The 24,087-nt window shown below is 34.0% G+C and overlaps 1 protein-coding gene and 1 long non-coding RNA gene across 11 annotated transcripts; one reads left to right on the plus strand and one right to left on the minus strand.

Annotated features, from left to right (window-relative positions):
* Positions 1-804: 804 nt before the first annotated feature.
* Positions 805-23,607, plus strand: LOC112026454 (agamous-like MADS-box protein AGL16). 8 transcript variants are annotated; one of them, XR_010631422.1, is made up of 8 exons: positions 808-1,035; positions 6,854-6,953; positions 7,056-7,097; positions 7,183-7,266; positions 7,394-7,548; positions 7,643-7,748; positions 9,948-10,098; positions 22,873-23,112. XR_010631422.1 is itself a non-coding variant. In XM_065779637.1 (6 exons), the coding sequence occupies exons 1-6, from the start codon at positions 995-997 to the stop codon at positions 7,659-7,661; spliced, it is 417 nt and encodes a 138-aa protein (XP_065635709.1). In that variant the 5' UTR covers positions 805-994; the 3' UTR covers positions 7,662-7,908. The 8 variants fall into 8 exon arrangements, 5 of the variants coding, with proteins under 5 accessions (XP_065635709.1, XP_065635693.1, XP_065635701.1 ...); XR_010631421.1 differs by having other exon boundaries at positions 22,876-23,111; XR_010631418.1 differs by lacking the exon at positions 22,873-23,112 and having other exon boundaries at positions 9,948-10,446.
* On the minus strand, positions 8,366-22,783 carry LOC112026493 (uncharacterized). Of its 3 annotated transcripts, XR_010631428.1 has the most exons (5): positions 22,568-22,783; positions 22,263-22,313; positions 22,067-22,135; positions 16,121-16,435; positions 8,366-8,813 (listed from the first exon to the last, which is right to left on the minus strand). It is a non-coding gene; the product is annotated as an uncharacterized LOC112026493 (long non-coding RNA). The 3 variants fall into 3 exon arrangements; XR_010631429.1 differs by lacking the exon at positions 16,121-16,435 and having other exon boundaries at positions 22,235-22,313; positions 22,568-22,724; XR_010631427.1 differs by lacking the exon at positions 16,121-16,435 and having other exon boundaries at positions 22,568-22,713.
* Positions 23,608-24,087: the final 480 nt, after the last annotated feature.

Below are 24,087 nucleotides of genomic sequence, written 5' to 3' on the forward strand. Positions count from 1 at the left end.
TAACTCTTACAGTTTCATGAACAGAACCATACCTACAGTCCCATGAACAATATTGCTACAGTACCATGAACGTTTTAAAAAAAATTGTGCCACAAATGGATTTAATAATATTCCAAAGCACAACTTTATTCTGGGGTTATTTTCTTGATTCTGTTTGATCTAGAGTTTCTAGTATTCCTACTATATTTAAACATGTTTTATAGGGTTGTATTAAGTGTTTTGTATACTGGTTAAATTAGGATCCCTAGTCCTAGTGTGCCAGTATATCTATGCTTCTCTTAAGAAATTCAGATTTGAAGTACGAGTATTTTGTTATTGAAGGGTGTCTGCTTATAGTTTTCTCTCTCTATCTTCATTCTCTCCTCTTCTGCATTGGCTGGTATTGTTTCTGGGTACTAAACAGCCACAAATTTCTCTTTTCTCCTCTCTTTGTGTCCCCAAATTCAGAATTTAATAATCAAGTCCTTCTCCTTACCCTATCAAAACCCTACAACCACGCATATTTTCCCTTAACCAATAGCCATCGAACCACCCTTCAAATCAGTCCTACAGAACCATCTTAGCTGCTAGCCAGAATCTCACCTACACCCTAGTTCCCAATTCCTTCTCATTTACCGTTCCAGGGATTCAATGACAAAGCAACCACGCCAAAAGTTTTTTTTTTTGTTTTTTTTTTGATAAGTAGCAACCACACCAAAATTCATACATACTCTCTCTATCTCTCTCTCTCTCTCTCACACACACACACACACTAACTACGTATTTGTATATAAAGCTGCTACAATCATGTAGTGAATGGTAATATAACATGCTTATTAAATTCATTCTCAAAATGCATTGCTAATTCTAGAGTTACTATGAGGATTTATTTATTTCTATTCATTCAGATATGTTTTTATGGTAATATTTGAACAAATAACTATTTATTATAGTACAGTCATATTAATCAATTCTTCCTTTCTTTACTTGCTAGTTTTGGCAAAGGGAGGCAGCAATGTTAAGGCAACAATTGCAAAACTTGCAAGAAAACCATCGGTACAATCCTTTTCCCGAACACATGAATTTATTATAATACATATTAATGCAGAAACAAGACGAGAAATTCTTAATCAAAAAGTCCTTTATACATAGTTTTGCGTTATTGAGATTTAATGTATCTGACACTTGTAAACATGATGTCATCATACTAGTGTTTGACCCTATTTAGAAATATACAAGTCCACCATTTTCATTTTCAATTAAAGAAACATGCAAAGAACATTTGCATTGAAATCTTTTTTTGAGATCTATCATGACGCCTTTTCGTTCTCCATCTTATACTTCATAAATTTTTTATGCTGAAGGGCACAAGTTATATCATCTCAATGTAGCTAATGTATAACATTTTTTTTTTTTTGACAAGTAATAAAAATTATATTATAAAGAGAAGAATAGTCACCTGAGCATTCAGGGAGTATACATCAGGGACAAAGAAACAAATCAAGAGCATAAAGTACAAAAGTCCATAAACCCATGAACTGAAAATAAATAAATAAATGAATAATCATGAAAAGAAGAGAAAGAATGACAATCTAACAATGCAACCCAGTCCAATAGAGTCTTGAAAAAAGAAAATTTGAGATCTGGAACTGATTTCTCCAAGTCCTCAAAATGCTGGTTATTCCTCTCCCGCCAAATGCACCACATCAAGCAGTGAGATACAGCCATCCAAATAGCACTATTCCAATGTCGCCCAAACTTTCCCCGTTAGCAAGCCAACAACTCCACCACCATCTTCGGCATAACCCAGTGAATGCCAAACAAAGTAAACATCATAGACCACAAATCAAAAGCAAAGGGGCAATGGATAAGGAGATAGTCTACTGATTCCCCATTCCTTTTACACATGCAACACCAATTCAAAATCAAAATCTTCCGTCTCCAAAAATTATCAATTGTCAGAATATTCCCCAAAGCTGCAGTCCAGACAAAAAAGCAACTTTGGAAGGGACCTTAGGCTTCCAAAGAGTCTTCCAAGGGATAGACTAATCAATACATTTTTTCTGAACTTGATAATAAGAACAACGGCAGAACCTCTTCCCATAGCAAGTTTCCAACAAATCTTATCATCCCTAACTCCTCTCAAAGGGATCCCATAGATTCTAGCCATGAAATTGTAGTAAGATTCCAATGCCCGATCTTGGGGTGCTCTTACAAAAATTAAGTCCCAAAAAAGAACACCATTTGGAAACTTCATCACATCGGCCACATAGGCCTCCTTATTTCAACTAATGGTATATAGTTCTGGATAGCTCAAACTCAAAGGGGTGTCCCCACACCAGATGTCCTACCAGCATCCAACAATAAAACCAATCCCAACCTTAAACTGGATGCGACGAACAAAAGAAGGCCAGTCACAACTAATAGACTTCCACAAACTCACTCTATGGGGATGATTCAAGGTCCCCCCACCAAATATTTTCTAGGAATTAGAAAATATCTCACAATCTTGTACATCTACTTCAGCCACCAGAGTAGTCTCTACTCATTAGGAAGAGTACCATCGCCTTGTGTCTCTACTCATGAGGACAAATGCCATCGCCTTTACCCGTAAAGGGTGTCAATGGATTTGTGGTTGGTAAAGTAAGCGGTGTCAATTGAGGAAGGCAAGCAGAAGGGTTATCCATATTAGAGGAAGAAGTGATGGATCTGCTGTTGATGGGTGTATATAATAAATTATTTACCTAATAGATCAATTGACCGCTTGAAAGTTTAGCTTGTTGCAAAGGGGTGTATTGATGCAAGACAACCCAAACGATTGACAATAAAATTAAAAGATAGGAAATAATGATAGGAACTTAGGAGGCAGCACCAAGCAAGATAAACCAATAGAAGTCAGCACCTAGGGTTGGCTAGAGTTGGCACCAGACCAAAAAATCTAAAAGTAACTTTCATTCATCAAAATCATCCCCATTTGATAGGAGTACATAGTATGCTTATATAGGAATACTACACCCTAATTCTAATTGGCGTAGGAAACCCAACTTATTAAATGACAAAAATAACCTCTACTTCAAATAAAATACCAATTAACCTAATTAAACACTAGGGCCTGATAAAAAAATAAAATTGATGTCCAAAAATAAATAAAACTAAATTAGAATAAATTCTCTCTTTCAGTCTTTTCCTTCCTGCATCAGGTAAATAACCAAACCTATGATGTTAATTATTCCCCAAAAAAAAAATTCCTTTGTTGCAAAGATTTCCTTGGGAAAGATTTAAATATAGCTAGCTGCTAATCTAGGTTGGCCGTTGCTTTAGCTAAATGTTAAAAAAGTTATTGAACTCCGAAATGCTCCTCCACATGATTCCCTCTTTGCTTCAATGAATAGAATCTTTCATACAATTCATTGCATAATCAGCTCGCAAAAATTGCTTCCGTCACTTTTGCATGCGGGAAGTGCAGATTTTTGGCTTGCCTTGTCAAGCATGCTGCTTTTCAACCATTGAAGCACAGTAACAACACCTTTCAATTTTCATTCATGGGCTTCCACTAAAAGTACATCTCTAAACTAGCTTCCTAGTCTAAATAGTCCGCCACATGCATCTTTCCAAAAAAATCGGCAACTACTATCTTGATTTCCTCACCATTCAATTCAAGGGTATGCACAAACCGATCCTCTAATTTGCCTTGTGTCACATGTCCTATGGGTCTAACATCATGGAAGAGGGTTTTTTCTTCCATATCATCATTCTCATCCTCCAGACCACCTTTCAATATGTGCCAAGGTTTGTAGTCGCCTTCTAAAATCACCATTCAAGCTCCCATTGATTCATGTCAATAAAGAACTAGGATAGCTCACGACAAATCTTCAATCATGACTCATCTCAACCATCTCTATCTGCTGACCGTGATTTGCTCTACCCCCACAACCAACGATGGCATAAAGTTGGAACTGACTCAGATCTAAATTTTGCGGCTTAGATCTAAAATCTTTTTCTTACATACCACTTGATGCAGTGAAGAGTACTTAGTTATAGTGTAGAATAAGGGTTTAAGAAGAAATTACAACAGCAAAGAAGATTAAAGCGAAGAAAAAGATAATAGGATTAAAGCTGGAACAATCAAATATCAATTTCTAGGATCTAAAAGCTCAAGAAATGTTCAAATATGAAATTTCATAAATAGACAAGAAAATGCTGCTTATAATGACTCAAAAGAGGCTAGTTACAATAGCCTTTAGTAATCTTAGAATCCTAGCCCTCCAACTTACATATAACAATAACACCTAACCATTCAGCTTCATTAAAAGTCACATTGATGTAGGATTTTTAGGAATTCAGCACTAAATTAGATTCCTTGAGATGTTAAAGGGTTCTTGAAATAGGATTGATGTTTAAGGGTTTAGGTCAAGAAAAGATTGAATCTTGAATATGTTGATAGCTGTGGTTGGCGTTATAACAGAGAATAGACCAAGAAATAAAGAAAGGCAAATCCTAGACAACCACACCTCAACTTTCCTAAGCAATTAGACTTAGGTAGGAGAAGGCAATCACACCTTCAAAACTTAAAATAAGTCTCTGGAATTTTATTAAAATCTCTCTCTCTATGAATATTAACTAGAATAAAGCCTTCATATAGGCTATTGTTAAATCCTTTCCTCCTAAAAGGACTAGGACTCTAAATAATCTATTCCTAGAATTACTAGGATTACTAATAACAAACAAAAAATACTTTAGAACTTCTAAACCAAGTAGGAAATGACTCAAAACTTAAAATGAGACCTGGGCCTTTGGTACTGCCAAGAACAGCCCATTACAGAATCTGAAATACAAAACTGCCCTTATTTAACTAAAACTGATCCAATAGAAAATAAATAATAAAATAAGATTCAATTTAACTTATACTATCTAAGAAAAGTCCCAGGGTAAACATCCCAAATTAATGCTTGAGCGCTAAAACCAGCTTTCCCTCGCCTCTTATAAGTCTTCAACCCTGACAACCAGTTATGTTGTTTATCACACATGCAGCCAGTTATGTCCTCACACATGCTAGTCACATGACCTTTTAAAATACTAAAGAAAAAAAAAATAAAACATAAAATAGAGAAAAAAGAGACTAGTAATATAAAAACTATGGGCTAGACAAAATAAACTTTTTGTTATTTTCTGCTTTGGGATTAGATGCTCTGGCATCAATGTGTTAGATATATTGGAAGAGATCAACTTGTTACATTCAAAACTTGTAAGAACTTCTATGGGTCTTTATGTCAAATTGTATATGAATTAGAGGGAGTCGCTACCTAATTTAAAGACATATCCCTGGTTGGTACATAAAATAAACTTCCTCATCATTACCCAACCTAATAAACCATTTTATGATAGTGTGGTGAGTCAATACATGGCCACAGATACCTTAAGGCTCACCCAACATGTGGACTCTTATATGGTGCATTATCATTTGCTTGTGATGGCTTTTACAGACTCAAACTAGGTAGAATCACCCACAAATTGGAGATCTACTACATGATATTTCTTTTTCCTAGATTGAAACATACATCTATTCCTTATAGTAAATTGGCAAAGGACACTTTTTTTCTCATGTCCCCTTCTCTAGTTTTTTGTAGATAGCCATATACTAGAACTAAAAAAATGTTACTGAACTAAAAAAATGTTACTATGTCAGATGCATAACGCCAGATATCAATTTCTAACTTAGCTTGATAAAATTTCTTTTCAAGCCAAGTAGTGGAATAAGCAATAAAAGAAGCAAAATAAAAAACAATACAAAGTTAGAAAGATAAATAGATCGTAAACATTAGTTCTATCTTCCGAAGAAGTCAATATCAGATTGGTCAAGCTGGGATTTACATTCTGAATTATCTTCTTGTCATTAAATTGGACTTAAGCATATGTATGTGCTACTTTATAAAGAGAAATGAATTCAAGGTTTGTTTGTTGAAAAGGGAGAAAGTTGGATACTAGAATAAAAGCCATGTTATTTATTCAAAGTTTTTGGGAATTTCTGACCAAATGTTTGTCATATTTATAAACTTTTACAAACAAGGAGAAGAAGATAAATTATGATTTTTAAAGTAACATGATTTTATTTCTACCTAGCATTGTTTGTAGAAAGAGTTCAATTTTCAGATCAAGATGTTTCAAGGCGTTCTAGCACACAAGTCTGCTGAAAAAGACCATATTATTTGGTCTTGCCTTGAGGCTAGCTCAGAACAGAAGCCCCAAAGACTTTTCCCAACCCATGGTTAAACAATACACACCTTATCAAAAGCCCCAGTAATTGAAAACATCAAGGACTTTAATAATTAGTTAGATTCTATAAGATTAATGGATCAGGCATGTGGACTGTATTACTCCCCAGCGGATACAATATGCTGGGCCAAGTTCAAATGTTCCATGATCTCAAGCTACAACCAAGCTGAATATCATGAGACCAAAATTGAGATCAATACAGAAAGTACTATAGACAATTTTGGAAATAGATTTTACATGGCATCATCATACAAAGTCTTTTTTGGTACATAATCATTGCACAAAGTCAAGAAAGAATGCAACAAATTTTCATGCATATTAGCTAGAGAACTTGCATTGCAGGGAATGAAGAATGGACCAATTAGACGCTCACAAAAGATTTTCTGCATGTGCAAGTAAAAGCCTTCAATAACAAGACAAGAGTGTGATCTAAGGGTAAATCATAGGATCATCAGAGCTCAAAGCACAGTATTTATCAACAGTACTAGTAATGTTATAATTGGAAGATATGGTCTCTTGATATCATTAAGTGCAACTCACAAATGAATTTGATATGTTCAAGATGCAAATTTGAAGGCTTAAACGTCTATTAAAATAACAGGCAAATGATGGGTGAAGAACTCTCTGGGATGAGTGTCAAAGATTTGCAAAATTTGGAGAATCAATTGGAAATGAGTCTTCGGGGTGTTCGTATGAAAAAGGTTTGAAGGCCTCTTCCCTTATGCAAAGCTCATTCTCTATAATTCCACTACTTGAATATAAAGCCCATGCATGTTGCTCACCATAATTTTTTACTTTTGTAGGACCAAATCTTAATGGATGAAATAGAAGAATTAAATCGAAAGGTCAACACTGAAAACAATGGCTGCTTATTTTCATTTTCATTTTTGTTACTATTCACACAGCTAAATTTCATCCTCCTTGTTGCAGGGAAACCAAATTCACCAAGAAAATATGGAACTGTATAAGAAGGTAAACTTAATCCGTCAAGAAAACATGGAATTATATAAGAAGGTATCAATTATAAAAGTAATATGAACTTCAAATATATCTTATAATATGAAATTAGTTCAATGCTTGAACTTATGCCAAATTTGAGATTTTTTATAGTAAACCTCAACAGAAAAGTTTCGGATCCCAGGTCTATGGAACAAGGGATGCAAATGGAGCAAACAGAACTTCCCTTCTCTTAGATGGTCTTGGCATTGGAGAGGACCCACATGAACCTGTCCATCTCCAACTTAGCCAGCCACAGCAACAAAACTATGAGACACCAACAAGAGCTACAAAACTGGGGTATCTTATCCTATAAATTAAATATTTCAATCATGAATACCAATGTACTTTTCCAAAAACATGATCCCAAACTTGTTTTCTCAAATAACTGCAGCAGACTACAACTGCAATAATGAAGAAGATGCAACTCGAGTTGGATGCTACTTGGTCTCTACCAATAAAATGGCCTGTGGCTATAGATTTACGTTTCTATCTGTGAGGTAAGGTATAAGAGCCACCAACAATTCAGTAAGAAGATACTTTGAAATGATCAATGACACCAAATTTAGCATGTGTGTGATGAGCAATTAAACCAGCTACTTATGTAATGATAAGATTAACAGTAATAAAGAGTAGTTGAAATGCAGTGCTTGTGCGACACATTTTTTTAGCAATCTTCAAGTCATTATCCTTGAAACAGACAAACCAGCTAAAAGGTTTATACCAGTTATCTAGTTTATAAAGAGGCTATGAATAAATCGCCATCTGGATGAACAAAAAGAACCAACACTAGCAGGTACTAAAGTAAGAACGTAACTCAGAGACAAGTAAGCATAACTATATTAGTGTCTCAAACAAAATACTCTTGAAACAAAACTGCATATTTGAACTCAATTAAGAAGTTCAAAAATGAGCTAATGTAGCACCTACCTTCTTGTTCCCTTGGAAAATTTTAAACAAACAATTATAAAAAGTGATTGCATGATCTCTATTGCAATAAAGAATGTTATAGCACACCAAGATCATTAAATTATAGAGATATGGTCTTCTTTTCATTAACAGACAGAGAATACTGCAATTCAAAATAATAGTAATAAAACAATATGCACATAGAGGCTGGGATAATCAGAACAAACTTTGACTCCATGTAAGAAAACTTGAATTACATTGGGTTAAAAGGTACAGATACTTGAGAATATGCAACACTGCTCTGTCTAATGATACAAATGCAGTTCTAGAACCTGACTAAACTACTTAGCAACCTAAAAAATCATTAAGCTATCAGGACATAAAAACCCCTAGAGTCGTTAACATTAAAGTTGGTAATATTCAATAATAATTACCAGCATACTAAACAAGCATGGACCAGTTTTTAACATAATATTCCATTTACCTGGCAGAAGTTCAATGTTAGTGCAATCCAAAAATCAGAAGGGAATCCAGAGCTTTAATTGCAACAGTGATCAGTGCTGGTTTATTTAAAACAACACCGCATTATTGGTCATCATTGGCCACTCGTTCAAAATGTCGGGGTGCAAACTATAGCTTGGTGGACCAAATTTAAACTGCACATAAAAAGATTTAAGTTGCAAAACAAGATACATCACTAGGATACAAGCAACCACTCGTCAAGGATAAAGACAATGGCATGCAATCCAGTATCATAATTCTCTAGCAAAACAGAAAAGAAGTTTCCCATCAACCAAGGCAAGGTAACACAAGTAACACTTTTGGAACTCAAGATGAATCAAGGGACAGAAAAAACCCAGCATTAAGGAAAATCTAGGAACTGAGTTTAATTACTAAGGCCAACACAGGTATAGCTTCCCAATAAGGGTCCCAACAGCTGTCAACCAAGAATACATGCATAAAAAAGATCTTTTTAAAAAACAAGGATATCAATATGCCTCTGAACCATTTGCAATATTAAATTTCTTAAAGAAGAAGTTAATTTACTTATAAACCAAAACATAAAGGTCAAAGTCATTAGTTTAAGTAGTGAAAAATCATCCGCAACAGTTTCATTATGGAAAACCTCAAAAGCAAAGACTTACATGTGTTGTTCAAACACCTACAAGCATACATACTGATTCTGGCAGCAGTTCTTGAGATGCTTGACAAAACAATGATGCAAGCTTGAGCTTTAAAATAAAACCATATCTAACCACATAAAGAGATAAAAGGCCTTGGCAAGAATTTTGAACATTTCTCCAGAAGAATTATTTAAAGCAGAAGGGAAAAGTTATTTCTAAAAAATTTAAAATAAATAAAATAAAATAAAAAAGAGAAGAAAATTATATGCACTCAACTTCCCTTGAAAAGAGTGTCTATAAAAGTAGAACTTGGCAAGAACTTTAAAAAAGATTACAAAAAATAAAATTTAAAAAGAATATTGATAGAAGAATGACACCGCATATTATATTTAAGGGATATGCTGTCGTTGCAGTTCATTTGAGACAATTTAAAAAAATCTTAAGAAAATCCTTTTTAGACATGCACTGGGTGGGATTTGAACCCACAACCACATCCTCCACCTAGCTCTTAGGAGGGGAGAAGGTGCCATATGAGCTGGAGCTCATTGGTCTCTCAAGAAATTTTGGAATTGCTCTGCACATATTTGAATTATAGATTCAGCTTGAATGAACTGTGTTGTTTGCCTTGAATAGGCATATAATTCATATCTTTTAAAATGCCTGCAGGATGAATGAAAAAAATATCATGAAGAGTATCCTATCAGATCTGCAAAAAACCTCAACTCAGAAACATATTCCACGATTATCTATGAGAAGAAAGGAAGATTTTCAAAGGAACCTTCATCAAATAGCAGGATTCCCACAAATATGCATCAAGGTACTAGCCTAAGAAGACCTAGATGTACACATATGAACTAGGAAGATTTCTCCAGGGCTGCATAATTAGAGTAAAATGGATGCTAAGTGTATTTTATTTTTCTTTCTTCTTCTTTTTTTTTTTTTTTCCCGTTTCTGATAAGAGGATAATGGAAGTGTTAGTGATGGTATTGTCATAGTAGGAGCTGATAAGACTGACTCATTAGGCTAGAAGGGTTTGAAGATCATAATTTGCTTTGAGAGTGTGTATATCAAAGCCCCATAGCATCCCTTTTTATTTACCACTTTTAAGGCTACAATGGTACACATACATTTCATAGAATCTAAGCATTCAGGAGATTGAAAGCTATCTAATGCAACTAGGCATAATGGAGTCGCACATACAAAGAAGAGGTGAATTGAGATGTTAACAGTCAATGATCCTTTCACTTGTAGATCATATCCTACTTCAAGTGAAGACTTTCTTATCTGATTCCAAATCTCCAAAGGTTTTCTTGTTCATGTGGCTTCTTGCTACGGAAACATTGATGTCAAACTAACTCAAAAGAGAAGATGGATGCTTCATTCATTTTATGAACTTGAAACTGAAGCAAACTAGTTAGCCAAGGCCAAGACTTGGACCAATCAAGACTCACTAAACTTGACCTATGCCTAACTAGCTACAGGCAATAAGATACCCTTAACCAGCATTATGAAAAAAATGTTCATGTATAAAACAAGTAACCTTTATCCAAACATTAAACAAATGAAGACTTATCTAAATAACTTTCAAGTTATTCCAACCTTGAAATCATAACAATTTAAAATAACTCTAACTCACTTCACAGCCCCTTAAATTCTGCCCAAGCCAAATTAAATGGAGAGAAAACAAGGACCACAAGTTCAAGTACTAGACGATTTGGATGCAAAGGAGACAACTTCAAAATTCTTATCAAAAAAGGAAACAACTTCAAAATCATAACCAAGTATGCAATCATTTATAGGCCATTGGTCTCTACCAGAAAATAGCCCAAGAGGTTGGCTACAACCTTCTTTGTGATTAATTTTGAATTACCTAACCAACTGAAATTTATGCACAAGAAGATACAAGTAGATCTTGAATTCATTACATTATTTTATAAGTAATAATGAAATTTATTGAAGAACTGAAAACTTCATATTCACGATGACAAACTCAAAGCATCTAAAAAAATTACAGAAAATCTAAGGGAGTTTTGAAACTCAAGAATGGAAGTACAATGAGTAAAACCCCAAAGCCCTAGACCAATCAACTAGGACTGCAATTGATCTAAAGAGCTCTCAGCCTCCTCAAAACCCCGAGTATTCCACTCCTTCCATAATAACAATATCAAACAGGCCGGCAAAAGATTCCATACATCCGAGGCATATATACCAAACCAGTTTCTCCAACCAAATAATAAAGTTGCTCAATCAATGGCATCACCCACTAAATCTCAAACATTTTTAGAAAATGCACTCTACAAAGCATATGCAACATCACAATAGAGCAATAGATGATTCCCCCCAGTCCACCGCACAGATAACACCAATCAACTAAATAGAACCCCTCTTGATAAGGTTATCCATAGTAAGAATCTTAACCCAAGAAGTTGTACACAAAAGAACAATACCCTCTGTGGGGCCTTAATACACTAAATACTCGTCCAAGAAAAGGAATGAGCATTGATACCGTTAATTGTCTCATAGTAAGACCAAACATCAAAATTACCACTACTATTCAAACACCATCTCATCTTGTCAACACCCCCCCCCCTCTCTTCTCCCCCTAGTCAACTAAGAATAAATATGGTAAAAAAAGGAATACACAATACTCCAACTCCTAATTATGAAAGTCTCTGTGGAAGAGTAAATTCCAACTCCCAGCCACCCCATCCTCATGATAATCCATCACGGCTGAGACTAAGACTGTGTTTGGATAGCAGGTTTTTCTGCTGAAAGTTAAGTTGCGTTTTACTTTTTTTTTTTTTTTTTTTTTTTTTTTCTTCTGGCCGCACTTGTTGACTGGGGGACAAAATTCACTGTGCGTGTACTGTGCGTGACTGTGCGTGCACTGTTCACACACTGTTCACGCACTGTTTATATATTAAAAAATATTAAAAGTGGGTCCCACGATACTATTTACACATTTAAAAATTATTTTGCTACAATGTTTTCAGCAACAATCAGTTTTTATCAACTTTCAGCAACAATAAGTGCTATCCAAACGGACTCTAAAGCCTCCCTATCCGCTGAATGCTCAAACAGATCAGGGAATAGGTCCTTCAAAGGAAGGTTTCCACACCATTAATAGTACCGAAACCATATCAATTGCATTACCATAATGAGAGAGAGAAACAGAGAGAGAAATTAAGTGAGAAAAGCATGACAATGGATTCAATAGGAGAATTTCTTTTCCAAATATAGGTAATGTCATGAAGGTAGAAGAAGATACATCAACTTGATGCGCTCCAAGCATCTATCATAATCTATGATCCAAGTCAAGACAACAAGATATTTTGTAGAGATTTAATAAGGTTTTTACAATGCAAGGACAAAGAAAAGATTGTAGAATCTTCCTGCAAGAAGCTACTTTTTTTTGTAAGTAAATGAAACATTTCATTCAAACAAAAAAAACAACGCAGCCACTGTACATAGAGAGGTGGTTAAAATTTCAACGAAGAGTAAATAAGTCCAAAAATTCCAGCAAATTAGAAAAGGAATGGACACCTAAGGCAGCCATCCAGTCAGAAAGGGTACCTACAGGAAGCTACTATTTCATTTTATTCATCAAATATTTTACAATTGCCAAGAATCATGAGTTTCATTTCAAATGGCTCACTAGAATCTGGATGCCTGCAAGCATTGCCATGAAACAATCTGAGAATCTGTATTTCCATGTCTTAGGTTTTTTATTTTCAAAATTTAGACAAACACAAACATGTGAAGGCTATCATCTATTTACTAAACTTGATTAAGCAATTCATTTTATTTAACCTTTTAAAATCTTCAACAACCAAAAAGGACATCCTTAAATTCCTAAATATTACTTTCTTTCTCTTTTGCAAGTTGTGGCCCCAAGGGAGGGGTATAGGGAGAGTCAAACTAGTGATCTCCATTTATTAGACACAGTAGAGTACTATTCTACTATTACCAAAATTAATGCTAACTATAGCAGTAAACAATTAACCAAAGAACTCAGGTTCTTTTTATTTCTCATTTTAAATTTGTAGTAAAGTAAATAGTTCATATTTGCAGATAAGTTATGAAAAAGTTCTATTTGATAAGTTAATTAAAAAATTTAAAAGAATGCATTCTTTAAGAATGATAATGAAAAATGCCACCACCACCTAAATTATCATAGGAACTACATCTCCATAACCATCCTCTACAACATCATTAATATCACAAAATTTTGGGTTACCATGTCACCATTATTATCACCACCTTCACCAACATAACCATTTACACTAGTACCACACAATGAAACCATTGCTCCTCTGCCAACACCAAAAATTATCAACAATATCTTCAAAATCTCCATTACTACTATCATATACTATCTACCATAACTATTACAGAACATGCCACACGCCATCACCACTACCATTTCCAGTACTACCACTGAAATTATTGCAACCAACAACGCCAAAAGATGTTCACCGACATTCCCCTTCATGACAGGTTTTCATCATTGCCACTATTAATGCTAAAATTACCACCAGGTTGTTGGCTCCACAATATGTTGTCACCATCAACTTCTTTTATTGTTTAAGGCAACTCTTCCACTACTTCAAATCCAACCTAATTAACTCAAGCATTTTTTTTTTTTGGCACCCTTATATCCCCGATCAACTCTTTATTTCACTTTTTAAATCGCCTTCCAAAGCTTGGAGCTTCCTAGCAAGTACATAGCTAGCCAAGCCAACCACTCCTTGAAATTTCTACAAAATTTGGTTCCCTTAGACATATGTTCTCAAATTTAAATGAACTCCCCCTTCACAAACTGCCACAGCCTAGAAAAACATAATGATGATATGAAACAAGCCCAGGTAGCAACCAATGAACTGCATAAAAATTCTTTTCAACAACATTGAAGCTTGAAAATGAAAAATACAAGAAATGGAAGTAAACTCCTAACCTTACCCTAGGTGAAAAAACCTTTCAAGAGGAATATCCAATAATTATGACACATTAATGAAATCTGAGAAATTAAACATTGTCCAAGAGAATCTCTCACAACCCCAGCTTACTAATGGGAACACCACTACATTAAAGCCACCCGAACACCACGCTGTTGTCCATCTCTTCTTACCCTCTTGCATTTCTTCCCATAAATCTTTTAAAAGTAAAATAAATTTTATTCAAGAGCAGAAATAAGAGTAAACACAGAAAATATTTATTGGCCTGCTCCAAAAGAATTACAATCTTTTTTTTTATGAGTTCCAAAAGAATTGCAATCCAAAATCAAAAGGTTTAAAAAGTCATTAGGCTTATTTTTAACACAAGATGATTTGGCTACCTGATTTGAGCCCAATAAAATAACATGTTAATGAGTTTTTTTTTTTTTTCAGACATTCCTTCTACAAAATTTGTACTACACACTTGGCACTTTACTTTCATAATTACAAATTTCTTTTCATAATTACACATGTTAATTTGATCTATTTGGTGTCTGTTTAGAAATGACTTATTTAGCTTTTTGCTAAAAATGTGCTAAAATATACTTGTACTTTAAAAAAGTGAGGAAAAGTTTTAAAAAAAATTGAGGTTTTAAAAAGTTGTACATTTTTTTTGATAGGTAATCATAAAACTATTATTAATGAGTACATAAGGAAAAGTACAAGTTGTTCATGATGATGAACAACAATAAATAATAGAAAAAACAGCACAACAAAAAGAGAATCATGAAACTAAGCTAAGGGAAGACATAAACTCAAAGAGAGAAGAACAATCAGTAAAACCCCAACAACGAGACCACTCCAAAAGACTACGTTGGCATAAAACATTTAACTCATCCAATGTCTTCTCATCATCCTCAAAGGAACGACGATTTCATTCCAACCACACAATCCACAATAAGCACCCTGGAACCAAATTCCAAATGTCCGAATTATGTTTCCCAAGTCACTAATGCCAACAAGATAACAAACCAGCCATTGATCTTGGCATAACCCAATGAATACCAAAAGCCTAAAGCATAAAAGTCCATAGGGAATGAGTAACAAGACAATGAAGAAGAAGGTGGTCTACCGACTCCCCATCACAACAACACATACAACACCAAGTAGCCAACGGGCGACCCCTAAGCATTAGATTATCCAAAGTGAGGATCCAACCATATGCAGCTATCCACAAAAAGAACGCCACTCGCCTAGGAACCTTTGGTTTCCAAACACCCTTCCAAGGAAACAAAAAATTCAAAGCACCCCGAATCACATGGTAATAAGACCAGGTGTCAAGTTTAAAAAGTTGTACATAAAAGCTAAAAAGCAAAAATCAAGCTTATAAGCTAGTCCTAAATACATACTTAGGTAGAGTTTGGATAGCGGGCCCAGCATCCAGCATACAGTGTTTTTTGGGTGTATCCCGTGCACTATTCACGGGACTCGCAAGTACTTTTTTTCAATAAAACAACTTTAAAAATGGATCCTACCATACTATTCATACATTTAAAAATTATTTTGTTACAGTATTTTCAATTTTCAGCAATAAGCGATATTCAAACAGACCCTTAGTTAGCTTGGCTAAATATTATTACATAAGTGAAATTAAATTAGTCATTAGTTGAATGTCTTATGAATTTAATAAATATAACTTTCAAATATGTATATCTATAATTTTTTTATAAATTTTATTTGGTGTTTTTTGTATTGTACTATACACAATATGAAAAAATGAAATTCAATTCACGATACAATTCAAGTTTGGACAACTATGCCAGTGCTATACTCACTACTTAGTAATACTGGAATTGATGATACATGGATTGGAAGTAGAGGACAAAAGACAATGTGATGTCATACCTGGGCTAAAGTGGAACTAGATGAAGAAGCATTTCAATAATGATGAGCTAGGAATTGTGCATGCTCGTCCTTAAATATAGAGATCAAATATGTCTACTTGACAGTAATGGAAGATCCTGATCCAGGAGTGGATTCATCTTGAGTGAATGCCTGATTGGTAGACTCAGAGGGCTTGCCATGGAGGTCTCAACCATAGTCAACGGTATGATTGTAGCTCCCATAGTGCATGCACTTCTTAGGTTCCCAATTTCCAGAACATCCACCTCCCTTTAATCCACCATGCGCACCGTGTGGCCTCCTAATGATCCATCAAAACTACCACAAAAGGCAACAAGTACAGGACGCTCACTAAAAATGGTGGCAAATTTAGAAATAATGGAATGCTGACATCAGAAGTAAACTTCATGAATAGATGGAAGGTCAAAACTACATAGAATCTGCGCATGAATCAGCTCAAATTCATATCAGTCCACTAAGAAATCAAGCTACATCCATATCCTGGCGACACTTCTCCATACAATCCCATGGCTTGAGAATACTAGCATGCTAAACTCTACTTGAAGCAAAATGGAAAGCATGATAGGGCTAGATATCGTTCTAGTGAAACGAAACACTTAAATCTATAAGGAGTTCCTTAAATCCACAAAAAAAAAAAAAAAAAAAAAAAAAACCCTTAATTGACACCCTACCGTAATAGGACCCTGATTTGACTAGAAAAAGAAAAAAAAACTTTAAAACACCTAAAATCAAGAAAATAAAATCTTTAATGCTAAAATAATGAAAATTACATAAAATTTCAAAACTTAACAAACAATAAAAATTAAATCTCATATCTTGTACTACATCAGACCCCTCCACTTAAATGAAACTCTGAACTCAAGGTTTTGTCTAGAAATTAAAATCTTTCGCTACAAATAAATAGATATTTTGAATATTTTGATAACTGGATCCAACTTTGGAAATTGTATCCTTGAGATATTGTAGCATAAAATTTTCTTGATTGGCCTTCAATTGATTTACAACATCAATTAACAACGGATTGAATACCAAATCAAAATTTTATACTCCCACGAGATCTCAATTGGTTTTGATGCGTTGTCAATAGGATCCTGAAGGTAGAGGGTTATGGGATCGCCTTCATATCAACTCATAATTTTTGTCACACCTCAACCAACTCCATATTTTCTTCTTGAGCCTCTTTGAAAACTTCTTCAAAAATATCATCTTTAATAGATGATCTTTCTTCAAATTGTTGGTCTTCCAACCCTGCTTCTTCGATTGAAATTTTCATTCCATAAATGACATCTAAATTTTCATTTTCCCTAAATGAATAGATATTGAGATTCTCACTACAATCCTTTTGAAATAAATTTGCTTGTCTATGACTATAACTTGTATAGAACAATATCTCATCATAATCACAGGGAAAGAAAAAACTAACCATCGATCTTTTCATTCTTGGCCATAAGGAAATTCTAATCTTGCCTCTTCACATTCTAAAAGTATTGTATATCGTGTCACCAATCCTTTGCATCACTCACAAGTTTCTAGATACAAAAAGCACCTTGAAATCTTCAAGGATCTTTGCGTAAGAAAAATAATCCTCAAGGTCCAAGATCCAATCCATGAAGTCTTCTTTGTATAACACCACATCAAAGTATGGAACATCATTAAAATTGCAACCATGTCGGTTGATAGATTGATTATAAGCAAGGTCTTTGATGCATGTTCCTCCACCATCATTATGATCTCTTTTGCCTTCAAAACCAAGATCAATGAGCATGTTGAGAATCTCACAGAATCCACAAGTCATCCTCTCATCATGATCTTGAATAGCCACCATGAGAGCTTTCACCCCATGATCACTGTGAATTAAGGTGGTTATTTTGGTCATCACCTTTTGCCATATCAAGATACTAATGAGCTTTGATACCAATTGACACAAAATGAAAGGTGTGATAGGGCTAGATATCGTTATAGCTTAACGAAACCCTTAAATCCGTAAGGGATTACTTGAATCCATAAGGAAAACCTAGAATCCACCAGAAAAAGAGAAAAACTTCTTTGAAATTTTCTATATGAAATTTTTTGAAGTTCAATTTTCGGTCTACATATTGCACGCCTATTTAAAGGCACTCCAGATTTCCAAGTAAAAAATTTCTAAAAGAGATTCTTTTTGATACCTACCATAATAGGGCCCTAATTTGACTATAAAAACCTTAAAAACAACTACAATTAAGGAATCAAAATCCTAAATGCTAAAATAACGAAAATCACATAAAAATTCAAAAATTAACCAAAGATAAAAAATTAAATCCCATTTCTTGACCTAAATCACTAATTGCCTCGCTCAAGATTGAAGTACTACTTAAAGACATCATACAAATGAATGAAATTCTCAGTTACATAAAAGATGTGTTGCAAACACTCCTAAATGACCTTCGAAGATCAAAGATGCAACTAAATGCCCCACTATTGGGTTATATGCTAAATAGCATGAGAAACATGATAAGATTGTCCTCTTGATTTCAAATGCTTAATGGGGCAGTGGAGGTGAGAAAGATGTTCAAGCCGTCTAAAATAGTAGCATCACTCACAAATCATAAAAGAAGATGGATTGTCATATAATAGATGATCAAATAATCCCTTTCCTCTTTAAGAATGTCTCTACTTATCAAACCTAATAGTTGAAGTTCTTTCCATCGAACTTAATAGATCTCATAAGGGAACTCTTAGCGGTTAAGCTCAAGTCTAGTAGTCATAGTGCAAATAAACAGGTAGAAAATTCAAAAATGCAAGCAAGAAAGTAAAAAAGGATTAAGAAATGGCATTAAAAGTCTTTGAATGAGATGAATAATAGTTGAACCAGCTAAGAGCAACAAAGAATGTCGGGGGAAGAATCCGCACGAATGGGATATTTTGAGGAAAATATCGAGACAGAATTGGATTTGGATAGACAATGTGTGGTTGGTAAACAAGGATCGTTTTTTTAGCAAGGAACGGAATGTAATACAGACACACCCCCATGAGCTTTGGCAATGTTGTTGATCAATTCCATAATGAGTACTATTTTACCCACTCCAACTCCCCAAGTAGTCCTATATTTCCTCCACGGCAATAAGGGGCTGACACTAAAATGGCCTAAATAAGCTCTACTTTGGCCCCAAAAAAAAACCACTTGAACCAACCAAACAAGCTTAATATGGGCAAGACAATCAACAAATAAAGCAGGCCCACAAGTAATTGGGAAGACCAACCCAACACCCAAACAACCGCAAACAAACAAAAGATTTAACAACTACAGCTATTCTTATCTAGGATAGAGAATAGTGAGCAATGCAAACCAAATAACTTTACCCAACTGATCCTTTTAGCCTTACTCGCTGTGAACGTGACTTAATCTCATTAAGTGCATAAGATCTCAACCCTCTCGTCGTTGAATAGGATACATGGGTCTGCATTTCACCTAAACCAAAAACCAATAGGTGTCTTGGACTGATGGTAAAACACAATCATCATGGAGCGGACATTTTTGTTCATATCTTGCTATTTTTTTATTTAAAAAAAAATTTGTATAAAAATAGAAAACGGATCAAATATTTCTTTTTCTTTTTTTTCTTTCGTTAAAATCAAATCAATTGTTTATTCTTTACATTCGAAGTCACTAAATTTGGAGAATGAGAATGTTAATCTACCACAATTGGGTCGTGTGTTCTAGAACATTATCCCAATGGGGTTAAGGAGTTCCAATAACTATGGTATGTTTTATGGTTTTAACAATTTAAAGAATGAGACATGACATTATTTTTTGGTGTTATAGTTGAGAACTAGTTTTTTGTTAGTTATATCTGCATAATACTTTAAAATGAGCAATCACAATTATAACTTTTCATGTCCGCTTATATAGTTCATATCAACCTAGTAAATGCTCAATATAGGGCTTTAGGGTGCTCACAGGTTGGTTGGGTTCACGTTGAGGGTAAACCCATCACTTGACTCAAGCATGATTGGGTTCAAAACAGCCGATCAATATGCATTGGATAATCGACGGGCAGCGAGGTTTTGGATTAATGGTTAGGCAAGTTGATTTCATTAGGTGCCAGTGAGTGATGAATACACTAGCTGTTCCACCAAAAGTCTAGTTGTAAATGAACCACCAACGCACTTTAATTCAAGCACAAATGAGATGAACCAAGGTGAAATACAATAGACTTTAACTCGATTGGATTCAAGAACAACTGCTAGAAAGTATGTGACGACTTCATATAAACGCATTTAGAGAGAGAGAGAGAGAGAGAGAGAGAGAGAGAGAGAGAGAGAGAAGAGAGAGAGAGAGGTGGGGGTAAACGGAAAGTTAAGGGAGATTGGGAGAGACACATGTCAAAAGAATAAAATAAAATAAAGATATGATCTTAAATAAAACATTTTTCTTTTTGAAACGACAAACTATTTTACTAGATCACATACCCAGAATAAACAAATTTGATTTCTTCTTTTTTTTTTTTTTGATAAGTAAGAATGTTATATATACGAAAGGCTAATCTATGCATGAAGAACATAGAGCAAACCTAGAAAATCAAATTTGATTTCTTCTTTAATATTTTTATTTTGCGCTAATTATTGTTAAACAAGTTGAGTTAGACATTGCCATTACTAGACAATCCTATTTGGTCAAATACCAAGCGGAAAACTCCTATGTTCCTTTCATTACAGTATTTTTGAACAAGTTCCTATACAACAAGCCAGAAGGCTTTCTTATTGATGATAGTAACGATATCGACCATGATCTTGATATGGAGCTGGAGCTTCTAACTATGACGAATGTGCTAACTATGGATATGATGCTAGAAATTGACCGATTTTATATTACCCTTATTCGAATTAGCAAAAACAATGTCTCCTTGCATAATATGGATTCCAGAGTCCAAACATTCATGATTTAGATGTTAATGAGTCAAATTACTTATCCCTCAATCTATTAGTGAACCATCTCTCCAAGGATTGTGAAAGACGTTCCATTAGAAATATTCTTGTTATTGTGTTGAAATCACGATTTCAATTATAATTATGAAATGGTGAAATCGTGTTTTTAAAAACATGATTTCAGCTATGTGTCTCATACACACTGTATAACTATCGTTACTCTTTGTTTTGCTATTATATTTCTACAAATGTTATGGTATTATTTTATTCTTATATGTTTGTACTTTGTGATCCCTCCCCCTTTCCGAAAACAGACACCAAAATGAAAAATTTTACACCCCACAGCTCACCTAAATACAAAGAGACAAAAAGACGATGGTAGTACTAGTACTACTTTTTTCCTAAAAATATGGTAGCACTACAATCATGATAATATGGGGAAAAAAAAACATTCTATATATAATTATCAACTACTAAGATGGACAGTGTGCAACTGTGCCATTTTTTATGTTCAAAATTAATCAAGTAAATCTAATAACTAAAACAGTTACCAACTAATGCAACTAATCAACATGGTAACTAAGCATTTGTGTGTTTAACTAAAACAACCAGAAGGTGGGTAAAAAAAAAAATACAGTATTCACAATATTTTATGCAGTTTTACTTGATAAACTTAAGTGAACTAACCCTGAATCATTCGTACGATTATAAAAGATTCCCTAAAACCATAAAATATAGCATTCGTACAATTATAACAGAATACTATAGTCTATTTAACCTTAGTAACTACTAAACTAGGAGCAAAACGTTTATCCAGTGATAAAATTTCACATCTCGGTGAAAAGGGAAAACAAAAAAGTTAGTGCATCCAATAAGGTAAAGTTTTTCAAGTTAAAGACTTAAAAAGCCATAAAAACAATGGGCAGCAAGTACTGTTCAACCATATAGAAACCAGCAAAAGAATATGTATAGTATAAAGATACCTCTCCAACACGAGAGAGAGAAAAGACTCGTAGTTCTAACCTGATTGCTGAAGATATATACATATATGCTTTCCTTTCCAACACACTCCGCTTCTCTTCCAATCAGTATCTGAACAAAAAAGTTCCAAAACGCAATTCATATGTAAATGTAGTACTCCAGGGGAATATATGCGTTACTGAGTTTAGCTGAAACATTAAGGAATCTTACGAAACAGCTATAAGCTAGGGCCAGCAACCTGTTTTATATGCTGTCATTTTCCGACGGTTTCTCGGCAGCCAAACGGATCCTATAAGAGAAACCGTCACTAAGTCATTTTAGTTCTCAACGTACAAAAATAGAAAACAATAGCAAAATTGAGATTATGTAAAAACCAAATCAAAGTGAACCAACACCTAAAGCGAACGAAATATCAGAAACGGAAACCCTAAACTAGGTGAAGAAAAATCGAAAATTGAGGCAGAGAAAGAGAGTAGTAGTCGGCGGACGAAGAGAAACCTAGAAAAGGAATATGCTATAGAGCGAAAGACGAGCGAATCGTACCTGTGAGAAAGCTGAGAGAGAAAGAAAGAGAAAAAGAGAGAATGTGATGAAAGTGAAGAGAGACGAAAAAAAATCTGGGAGAGAGAGGGATTTAAATAAGAAATGTGGGGAAGAGAGATACAGAGACTAGTAACTGGGGATGCCCCCACTAGATCTTACACGTAATCGAGGGGTCCTTTTCTTGGTTTTTTTTTAATTTTTTTAATTTTCGATTGCTTTTGGTTTTATTCGGTTATGCTTATTGTGGTTGGTTCAGGCTGTCCTAAATCGTTTTTTTTTTTTTTTTTTTTTTTGTGTTTGGGAAGTAGGGACAGGTCGATGCTGCTTCTTCGTAGCAAACAAGTAATTTTGATCGTTTCCCAATACAAGTACTTGAGTGGTAGTAGTAATTCAATTTTGATCTTTTTAGTCGGCTTCACTCTTGAGCCTCGACTTATGAATGATTGCTCTCATTTTGGATTTGTTCGAATAAATTATCAATCGGCTCTTTTTTCTTTTTCTTTTTTATATTAATGTAATCACGTTACATTTCATTGTCAGGAAAAAAAAAAAAAAAAAAGGAAGAAAAGATGAAGACAATGTTTCTAAATGTATTTTATTTTATTTTATATTTAACTTTGTAGGTAAGAGTAATACATATATTGGTGGAGAGTAGAATTATTGAAGACCTAACTTGGCAATATCATAAATTATTGAAGACATTCAAGTTATAGTTTATCAAAAGTATTTGGGACATATCAGAATATTACTGTCAACAACCATTGTTCAGTATTATTCATCTATCACGGTTCAGTATTATTCATTATTATCTAATACTTTTCATTTTTTAATGTTCATGCTGTTCATTTCACTTTTGTTAGCTTATATGTGAAATTTGTATAAGTTGTATTAGGTAAACCTTACACACAACTACAAAAAATACAACCTATCTCAATCCCCAAACCTCTAATTTATATCCCAACATCATTTTTTGTAAGGATAAAATATTGTTCTTGTAATATTTTCAAGTATCTAGATAAGTATTAATGTTTGAGGTATTATTCAAAGTTTTGAAGAATCGAGTAAGTTTTAAGTTTTTAGAAATAGATTAATTTTTGAAGTTTTACGTGTGTACTATCATTATGTTTCTTTTACACACACACTCTAAAGTTATTACATAACTAGTGTGTAACCCTGTGCATATGCACGAATACATTTAAAAACATTCACAATTACACACACACACACACATATAATTTAGAATCCAATTACATCTAGACTCTTCTGTTTTTGCATTCAATAATTTACTTACCACAAAAATTAAAAAATTAAATGAAACACATAAACAAAATTGAACTCCAATTAAAATTCAATCTATAATCTAATTGAATTTAGACTCTTTAATTTTTGCACCTAATAATTCACTTAAAACAAAATTTTAAAAATTAGATGAGACACATGCCGCAAAATTAGACACCAGTTGAAAATTTAATTGGATTTTCTTTTAGCTTTGGCTATTAATATATATATATATATATGCG

Source organism: Quercus suber, unplaced genomic scaffold (genome assembly GCF_002906115.3).
Source record: "Quercus suber isolate HL8 unplaced genomic scaffold, Cork oak 2.0 scaffold_13, whole genome shotgun sequence".
Lineage (NCBI taxonomy): Eukaryota > Viridiplantae > Streptophyta > Magnoliopsida > Fagales > Fagaceae > Quercus > Quercus suber.

Bases quoted from the DNA above. Each gene is read 5' to 3' on its own strand.
- LOC112026454 (XM_065779618.1), top strand. From the start codon at position 7,446: ATGGTCTTGGCATTGGAGAGGACCCACATGAACCTGTCCATCTCCAAC. The intron at 7,549-7,645 runs GTATCTTATCCT...TAACTGCAGCAG, and splicing joins ACAAGAGCTACAAAACTGGG to ACTACAACTGCAATAATGAA. The intron at 7,749-9,947 runs GTAAGGTATAAG...AAATGCCTGCAG, and splicing joins TTTACGTTTCTATCTGTGAG to GATGAATGAAAAAAATATCA.